The sequence below is a fragment of the Cryptosporidium ryanae genome (genome assembly GCF_009792415.1).
Source record: "Cryptosporidium ryanae isolate 45019 chromosome Unknown contig_19, whole genome shotgun sequence".
Taxonomy (NCBI): Eukaryota; Apicomplexa; class Conoidasida; order Eucoccidiorida; family Cryptosporidiidae; genus Cryptosporidium; species Cryptosporidium ryanae.
This window is the reverse complement of record NW_027125564.1, coordinates 220511-231295: the sequence shown is the minus strand read 5'-3', so window position 1 is coordinate 231295 and position 10785 is coordinate 220511. Positions and strand designations below refer to the sequence as shown.

At 21.2% G+C, this 10785-nt stretch overlaps 2 protein-coding genes across 2 annotated transcripts; both read right to left on the bottom strand.

The window, feature by feature from the left end:
* Position 1: 1 nt before the first annotated feature.
* On the bottom strand, positions 2-7909 carry FG386_001035 (uncharacterized protein; the record flags this gene model as incomplete). Its single annotated transcript, XM_067340298.1, has 1 exon — positions 2-7909. The coding sequence occupies one exon, from the start codon at positions 7907-7909 to the stop codon at positions 2-4; it is 7908 nt and encodes a 2635-aa protein (XP_067196186.1).
* A 404-nt stretch (positions 7910-8313) lies between these two features.
* Positions 8314-10593, bottom strand: FG386_001034 (Spb4p; the record flags this gene model as incomplete). Its single annotated transcript, XM_067340297.1, has 1 exon — positions 8314-10593. One exon carries the CDS (start codon positions 10591-10593, stop codon positions 8314-8316), a length of 2280 nt encoding a protein of 759 aa, XP_067196185.1.
* Positions 10594-10785: the final 192 nt, after the last annotated feature.

Genomic DNA, 10785 nt, shown 5'->3' with positions numbered 1-10785 from the left:
CTTATTCCCATATCGTTAGTGCCTTATATATTGGATCCTCTGCATTATTACTATAATTAAACTCTGTGTCAATATCTATATAAATATTATTATTATTACCATTATCAGTATTTTTATTAAAATTGAATATCAATTCTATTATTTTATTCTTTATATTATCGTTTTCTTTTTTGTTATCAATTGATTTAATATATTTTATATATAATAACAATATTGGTAATATTGAATTATCATTAATATCAAATGATAATATTTCATCAAATGAATTAAGTATTTCCTTAAGATTGTTTATTTCAAATTTAATTTCGCTTGATTTATTATTATTGTCATTAATATCACTAAGCAATATAATTTCACTCATAACTTGTTCTAATATAATGTATAACGAACCACTATTACAATTAATGTTATCACAATTATTTAAAAATTTTACCAACATTATATTTATTATAATTTCGCTTATTACATTTGTTAACTTAATATCCAATATAACTTTTTTTTCATTTATGAATAGTATTAATCCTAATATGTTTTTCATTAAAATAATCATATATAATTTATTTGTTTCATTAATTATTAAATAATTATTTTCATTTATACCTTTTTTTATAATAATATTATTATTTGTTTTAATTTTACTTTTATTTCTTATATTTGGATGAATATTACTTATATTTTCTATTTCATCCTGAATTAATGACAATATACTATCTTTATTTGTATTATTCATATATTCAATATTGTCTATTATATTGTTTTTTTTTACAGTTTTATTACATATATTTATTAATACTTTATTTATATTTATAAAACCAATTAATTTTAATATTAATCTATATTTCATTATTATAACATTAACTATTATATCTAAACGTTTATTACTATTAATTAATGTATTTAATGACACCATTAAATTATTCACTTCTTTTATCGTTAGCAATAATACAATATAACAACTTATTTCATTATTCTCATCATTATTACTTATTTTTAATTGATATATATCAATATAACTGTTATATCTGTTGTAATTTAATATATTTTTATAATACTCATTTTTACATAAATCTTTTATTTTAATAAATAAATCACTTATTTTATTATCATAAGTAATATTTTGTAGTTTTTTATGTATATTCTGTATATTAATATATAATATATCTCTTGTTTTCTTATTCCAATTTATTATAAATAATGTATTGTTATTATTCTCACTTATAAACCATTCTAGAAATTCAGTTGGTTTTTTGCTATTAATAAGTATATTTGTAAAATTCATATTTTTATTTAATATTGTGTCTAAATCTATATTTAAAACATTTTTTATTTTTTTATAATAGTTTTCACATAGTGGATAAATTATTATTTCAGTAATTTCCATTATTCTACCATCTTTATTGTTTTTTATATCATATAACATCTCTTCTTTTATTATTTTTATTGATAGTATTACTATTTCCTTTATTTTATTATTTTCAATATTATCTAAATTATAATCATACCAAAATAAAAGTTTGAATATACATATTATGTATTTTATTTTATTGTATTCATATTTAATTTTATTTAAACATAATCTATCACTGTTATTATTTGTAATATTATTAAATAATATTAATTTATTTATTAATTTTATTAATAAGTCCATTATATTATTATTATTATTGTTTAAATTTGTGAATATGTATTTTTCTTTAATATACTCTATTATATTCATTAATATTATCTTACTCTCCATTAATATTATAATGTTATCTAATTTAAATTTATTATTATTTAATTCTGTTATTCCTAAAATTTCTAATATGTAGAGATAATAATCATGATCACTGTTATCGATTGTCACATATTCCAATATATCATCTCTTTTTTTTTCAATATTATTTAATAAAATACTTATTATTATTTCCTCTTTATTCATATTTAATATATATATACAATCTAATAATATTTTAACATTTTTTTTTAACGATAAATTATTTAAAAAACACACATTTATACCATGTTTCATTATCAATTTATATATACAATATATATATATATTATCCATCAATTTTTTTTCATTGTTTAACCTTATTTTATCGCATAAATAATCTATGACCTTTGTTACATTATCATTATTTACATTAGTTTCATATTCATTTGTTATATCAATTTCTTTTTTCAATAATTTATCTTCTAAGGCATAATATAATATATTTACTCCATATACATATTCCTCTTTTTTATAATCATAGTAATATTTACTATCATTGTTAGTATTAATTTCATCATTTACTACTTTATAATACCTTTCTTTAAAATCAATTATACACATATTTTTCAACCAATCAAAGTTATTATTTTTGTTATTATTTATTATCTTCATTTCTTCTTCACACCATTCTTTTAATTTTGTATACATATTTCTTGTCCATATTATTCCAGATGTTATTATATCGCTACTTAATATTTTCTTAAATGTATTAACTTTTTCACTAAAATTATTATTATCACAATTATCTAATATATCACATAAAGAAGGTGTTAATATTGAATTTAATATGTTAACAATAATATTATTATTTTTATTATTATATAATATAATAATTATCTCTATTATTATGTTGTTTATTTTATTATAAATATTACTATTTTCTTCAATATTTAATTCATTAAAGAACTTTGGTATTATTCCTTTTTTCACTATTTTTATTTTAATATCTTTATTTAATACGTTTATTTTAATTATATTCAATATTAATATTAAAGTTACGCTATTTATATTCTTAAATTCATTATTCATTATATATTCAACTAAAATTAAAATTAATTTTTCATCTTCATATTCACTCTTATTGTTGTTATTACATTTATTCTTTAATAATACTGAATATAATAGTAAGTTTATTAATTCATTATCATTATTGTCATTAAATAATAAATATATTAATAAAGATGAACATAATATTTTGTTTTTGTTATTTTTAATTTTTTTAATTTTACTTAAACTATTTATTAATATATTGTTTTCATAATAAGAATAGTTTATATTATGACAAGGGTTAATTTCCTTTATAATATTCAATATTTTTAAATTATATAAAAATATTACTGTAAATTGATTATATTCTTCCATTAAATTATTATTGTAAATTATTTCATTTATATTTTCATGTATATATATTAATTCTTTACTATTATTATTATTATTATTACTATTATATTGGTAATACTTATCAATAAATTGATCAAATATTGTATCCATATTCAATTTCAATTCATTATTATCTTTTATAAACAACATATTATCATCCTTAATATATGATATTCCTATTATTATTAAATTAAATTGTAACTTTATTATATTTAATATATTCTCTAATATACACTTTATCTCATTATTTTTATCATTCATATTTTCATTTCTTTTTATTATATAATACATAAAATATACACATAAATAATAATTTAACATATTCCATATATTTTGATATTTTTTAGCATTATTATTTAATACATTATTATCTTTTTTTAAATAATAATATTTGTATATTAATGTTATATTGTCATAATCCATTTCAATTAATTCCATTAATATATCTCTATTTTCTCTTGATTTTAATAACCAGTTATCATATATATTACCGTTTTTATTTATAAACAATTCACTCTTTATTGTTTTGTTATTAATATCTATTATTTTATCTAGCATTTTGTTTATATTGTATCCATATATATTCAAACCATTATTTTTGTAATTATATTGATCTATTATTTCAATACAACCTTTTATTTTGTCATTGTTAATATTACAATATTCGTTATAAATGTTATTTTCACTAATATCAATATTTAATCCAATATTTAATAATTTATTTGATATATCAATTAATATCCTTATTCTACTTATTTTATTCCACTTTATTTTTATACTTGTATTATTATCATATAGTAATATTTCTTTAAACAAATTAATATTATTTTTTCTATTTATTAAGATCTCTATTAATGAAATAGGTAAATATTTACTTAAATAATATACTCCAAAACCAAATATATTTATCATCCTTAATTCACTTATTTCCATATTATTATCAGATTTAATTTTTTTCATAATATTAAATATCAAACATATTGTATCTCCATATACACAACCATTTATTATATTGCAATTTTTATTGCACTTTCCCTTATTATTGATAATTTCAATATTGTTTTTATCATTTATTTCTTTTATTGAATCATCGCTTTGTATTATCTCATTCATTGTTAATATAGTATTCTTCAATAATAATATTATATAATCTACTATGCTATTATTTTTTGTAATTAATTGGTTACTTTCATACCTTAATAGCGTAAACAATAATACTTCTACTAAGTTGTTATCAATGTATTTTAATATTATATTTTTCTCAACTTTTAATAATTTTATTAATATTTTACATACCAAGAATATATGGTAATTATTGTAATAACCGATATTTAATAATTTGTTTTTAATTAATATTATCCTTATTAAATTACTTACCAACTCTTTATTATCTATTATTATTGATACCCATATATTTGATTGAATTAAACAATTATTTATAGTTATTAACCATATTATTAATTCATTGTAATTTATTAGATCATTATCATTCATTATTTTTATAATATTTTCAATATTATAAATATTCTTTAAATTTGAAAAACACATACTATTAGTTACAGTATCAACAGTTTTTTTTTCAAGAGATTTATTTTCGTCTTCATATTCAATTTCCTTTTCATTATCTTCCATATTTATTAAATCAAAGTAATTACTTATTTTACTTTTTGGTGTCACACAATTGTTTGTTGTTATCCTACTTGGGATCTCTGATACTATAATATTATTTTCATCATATAATCTTAAATAATCTTTTAATGTTATGTTTATCTCATTATCATTTATAAGTAATAACCATATGTTCATTAATTGTATGTGTGATTTTATTTCTATTTTTTCTTTTTCAGATTTATCTGTTATTAACTTTAATACTTCATTGTAAATTATTCCATTGTTTATTATTTCAGTTAAATCTGGTTTTTCCATTATAAATATCTCAATATTTTCTTCTTGATTAAGGTTTTCAGTATAATAATTATTATCTTCATAATGATCGTAAGTATTGACATTATTGTAATTTCTGCTATAATTTATTTCATTATATGTATTGTTATTTAACATTAACTTGTAATTAGTTATATTTCTCTCTTCGCTTGAAAATATACTTACATATTTATCCCAATTTAGATTACCATTATCAATACTGTTCTCTTTATTAAATTTAACTTCATTTATAATATCATTTATTGTTTCGTCTTGCAAATAAATATTTAATTGCCTACTTATTGACCAATTTTTTTGATAACCAATTATAATTTCATTTATTATGTTTAGACCACCAATATTTATAAATTCTTTTCTAACTTTCTCATATAATGTCAATATAATATGAGTTATATATATTACATGGTATCTATATCTATTGTCATCACAATTTGTGGAGGTTAATATCATTAAAAAATATTGTATGTGATCAACTAATTGTTGTTCCATTATATATTCATTGAATACTAATAAATAGTGAACGTAACAATATAACATATAACTTTTAATTAAAAAGGTATTTTCTGATATTATTTTTTGAAATAAACTGCTAAATAGTAATCTTACTTTTTCACAATTTTCAATACATTCTATGTATGGTATTCTACTATTTATTAATATATTCATTAATTTATCGTCCAAGTATTTGTTAATTTCACCTAAATTGTTTTTATCTAATAACAATAATATGTCATAATCTTTCTCAACTATCTCCCAATCACTATAGTCATTATTTAATATATATTTGTTTTCTGTTAACAGTAACTTATCACTTATTTCTTTATTCTTATTTGAATTAATATTAGTCATAATAGAGCAACTAGTATTATGAAAAATATTAAATTTACACTTGATTGTGTTGAATAAATTATTTATATTATTATTTTGTTTATTACAAATATCTATAATGTCATTACTATGTTTATTAATACTATCATTGATATTTTTTATTCTAAGTTTGTTTTTATTATAAACATAACAATAAATATGACCAACTTGTTTTGTTCTTCTTTCAATTAAAGATAAATTTGAGCCAAACCTCGTTTCTGATAACAAATTGAATAATCCAAACTTTTCATCTATTTTTTTTAGTGTTGGTATTAGCAATCTTAAATAACATGAATCTGATATTATCAGTTCTTTTGATATCAATGAAATATTTGGATGGTAGTATTTTATATTCCAATTAAATATTCTTGTTTTCTTGCTATAACTCCTTATTCTATTAAATTCTGATGATAAAGCTGAAATTAACTCTTTTTTTATTTCATTATTCCATATCAAATCAAGTTGATCCTCATAATCATTTTTACATAATTCCCAAAATATATACCATGTATAATCTGGATATCTCCTTATTGTATACTCTTTATCAAAATAACTTATATTATCTAAAGTGCTTCTGTTTATAATATTGTTATATTTTAAAATAATATCTTGAACATGATTCATATTTATATCAATTATTTCCATAACATCATTTAGTATTCTCTTACCATAATATAATATCTCATTTATATTTAATGAATTAATTGATACCTCACTATTATGTTTTATTATATTACCATTCACATCGTCCAATAAGATATTTGTATTTATATCATACCAATCGCAATTTTTTGGAAACCAAGGTAAAACTATATTTCTATCTATCTTCTTATTTATAAACCATTTATCATTAAATATTCTTAAAAATTTTTTTGGAAATAATTTGTTGAGTAAATCAAATATATCATCATCATTTTGTGATAATATAGACATTATTTGACCTAGTAATACCCAATTATTCACAATTATGTTTATATCTTTATTTGCTATTATCTCTCTTAACATCGACACTAATAATAATAATATATATCCACTTTCTTTGAAGTAGTTTGATATTTCCATAAATTTACAATTTTCTGTATCCAACAATAGTGACCTAAGTATTATTAAACCTTTAAAGCTTACATTTGAAGATGATGAAAAAGCTAATTCCAATAATATCTTAACATTTTCTGTTAATATATAAATGCAGTTCTTTAGTAATACTTTATCAGTCAAAAATCTGTTATAATGCAATATATTACAGTATATATCTAAAATATGTGATATGAGCAAAAATACATCATCATCAGAACAAGTTGGCTCATTTGATACTTTTTTTGTACTAATTATATTGTTGCTTATGTTAAATTCAGATAGGCTATATATTATTTCCCTACACATTGACTTCCATAATCTTTTTAAAATAAATTCATCCTCTAAATATAAACAGGTTCTAAAGTTAGAACTCTCTGATATTTTTGAATTATTCTTATGTTCCAACAAGTTTACTGAAGCTTTCAGCAACTTACATCTTGTCTTAATTTCAATTAATCCTGAACTTGCAAAATAAAGTAGATATACCAAAATCTTTGGAAATTCAGTGCTTACTAAACCACGCAGATAGTTATTCTTTGAAACTTCCATTGCGTAATTAGAAGTTATTACTAGCAATTCTCCTATTTCTTTATTTAATTCACTCATAACTCTTTTCTGACTTTCCTTTTTATCCATCCTCAATTCAAAAGTATTTAAAATTCTCTTTCCCAAAGATAAGAACTCACTAACTAGAACAACCACTAATTTATTTCTTTTATAGTCATATACTTCAGAGTCCTCCTCTATTTCACCTATATAAGACCTTAAATATTCAAGAAATTCATTTTCGTTTATTTTTTTGCAATCCATATATTTAAATTTACTTGATTCACTTCTTAATTTTTGTAGTTTCCTTCTAACCAAACTTAAGTTAAACTTCCCCATTTTATTATTCCTATTTTAGATAACTTTTTCTGTAAATTTTCTGTATTTAACTTTTAATTATTGCATTATTTTAACTTTTTGACCATTAACATCTTCCCGCCAAAGTGGCCACATGTAAAAATACATGCAGAGCGTAACAAAGTCTACATAAACAACAGATACATAGTAGAGAGTGAATTTAATTAAAATAGGAAAGTTTTACAATAAACACCATATTTATATATTTATTATGAATAAGATGAGCATATATATATTCATAATAGGAATATTATATGTAGATCTAAATAGCAACTGTAGTAGTCTCAAGATATTTTATTGAGACAATAAAGCATAAAATACAATGGAAAATAGTGATATTTGATTAGTTTCAATATCACTTAAATAGTGAAACAATATTTTAGCTTTCATTTTTTCTTTCTATTTTTTTTATTATTGATTATCCATTTAGGAATTCTATTGTCCGATGATGTTTTCCTATTGTTAATTTGAATATCTGAAGTTTTTTCATTAAAATAGTTACATTCGTGTTCATTTTCGAAATCAAATCTATTATTAATATCTGAATAAAACTCTTTAAGCTTATTTTCATATTCCTGATAGGTAATTTTTCCTGATTTTAATTTTTTAGCAAGTTTGTCTTCAAAACAGAGAGTTTTCCATTCATCAATTTCTATTTTTCTTTTTACAGCTCTTTTCTCACTTCTAGACCTTTCTTTTAAATTCAAATTAACACCTTTTGAAGTATTAGCAATATGTTTTTCAATTTCTTGCTTTCCGTATGTGCTTGGATTTTTTGTGGACTTGTTTTGTTTTAAATTGAACAGCTCATCAGGATTTATTACATTAGATTGGGTAATAAAATCTTTGGTTATATTGGACTTTCCTAGAATCTCTTTAATTCTCGGAATCTTGAATAAGGCAAAAGATGAAGCAATCTCCCCAATTGATAAATTTTTAAAAGGAAATATGAATGAAAGTTGATATTCTTTATAGGCCCTAACATAAGAAACAAAAGCTTTTTTCGCCGTTAAATAGAAGTCAGAATCACATAATAACATTTTTCTCATGTAAATCAGGGCAGATCTTCCGTAATTAGACTCATTGCAAATAAATTCATCTTTCTCTAATAATTTCTTATCTACTTTATCATTAATACAGTCACAATATAATAAGTTTCCACCATTAAAATATTCATCATCTATAGAGTTGTAGTTATACTCACTCTCATCGTTATTATTATTTTCCAAATGTGAATAAAATTTTATCTTTTTCATTGTTTTATTCTCAATATAGTTAATGAAAGCAGTCTCATGTGGTTGAAGCATTATAATAGATTTACCACATTTTCCAGCTCTTGCAGTTCTACCGATTCTGTGGATATAATAAGAAGGATCTTGAGGAGCATCAAATTGAATAATCCATTCAATGTTGGGTACGTCTATTCCTCTAGCAGTTAAATCAGTTGAAATGAGGACTCCTTTATCGCATTCTTTAAATATTTCGTAACTTTTTTCTCTAGATTTTTGATACATTTTACCATGCAATTTACATAATTTTCCGATACTTGTGTCATAAACATATCCATTATTTAGTTCTAAATTATCATCTTTATTTTTATGCAAGTGAAACATTTTTGACAAAAACTTAAAGTAGAACTCAACTGAATTACATGTTAGAAAAAAGATAATACATTTTGTTTTCATGTTAGATGAAATGTTTTTTGTGAGAAATCTAATCAAGAATTCAATTTTTTGTACGTTTTTTATTTCTATATAATAACTAGCAAGTCCAGTAGGTACACTTATATCACATTCTTTTTCATTAATTTTATTCAATTCGTGGCTTTTGTCTGAATTGATCAAATTAAAATTATTTTCTTTAGGGCTTTCTATTGTTACTTTTATATATCTTGGATTTCTCAAACCTGTTTTAATTAAATTTTCTACCTGAGTATTTAACGTAGCTGAGAAAAGTCCCGTTCTTCTTTGTTTAGGTAGTGAGTGAAGAATTATATTAATATGTTTTTCAAATCCCATATCTAGGAGTCTGTCAGCTTCGTCTAACACCAAAATTTCTAAACATGATTTTACATTCCAGTCAATTCCATCCTTTAAACTTTGAAACATATGATAAACACGTCCTGGTGTGCCTACCAACACATAGTATAGGGAAACAGGTGAAGAGTCATGACTAGAATGGCTCTCGCCCTCTTCCTTTACATAGTCCAGTATCTTACTTATTTTATCGCCTCCAATGCAAATTATACTCTTTATATTTGTTTTCTTCTCGACTTTATTTATTTTTAAAACATAACTGCTCAAAATACTGTAAATCTGCATCGATAACTCTCTTGTAGGACTTAATATTAGAGATCCTATATTAAACTTTGATAGTCCTCTGTCGTTCACTTTACTTTTCAACAGTATTTCAATAACTGGTACCAAATAACTTATCGTTTTCCCCGAACCAGTACATGCCTCCACTGCTACATCTCTATGTCTAAGTAATTCTGGGATAGTTGCCTCCTGGACCGGGGACATGAATTTAAACTTTAAATCTTCTCTAATAAATTTTAAAGTTCCGTCACTCAATTTGGGAACAACTGATTCAAAGCCATTATATTTACTCATTACCTCTAATTTGTCTTTTTTCTTGTTAAACTCAACATTTTTACTTAATGTCATCTCTAAACGATTCAGTAATTAACTCCTGTATACTAAAACAGGCTCCTTTTTTTCCTTAGTTTGGCCTATTTTTATAGATTCACAAGGTTAATATTTGACATTTGTAGCCCGCCAAAGACTTGTTTTAATTACCGGTACTGAAGGCAGTATACTGGAGATTACATGAAAAAAATAATAAGTCTCGATTAGTCT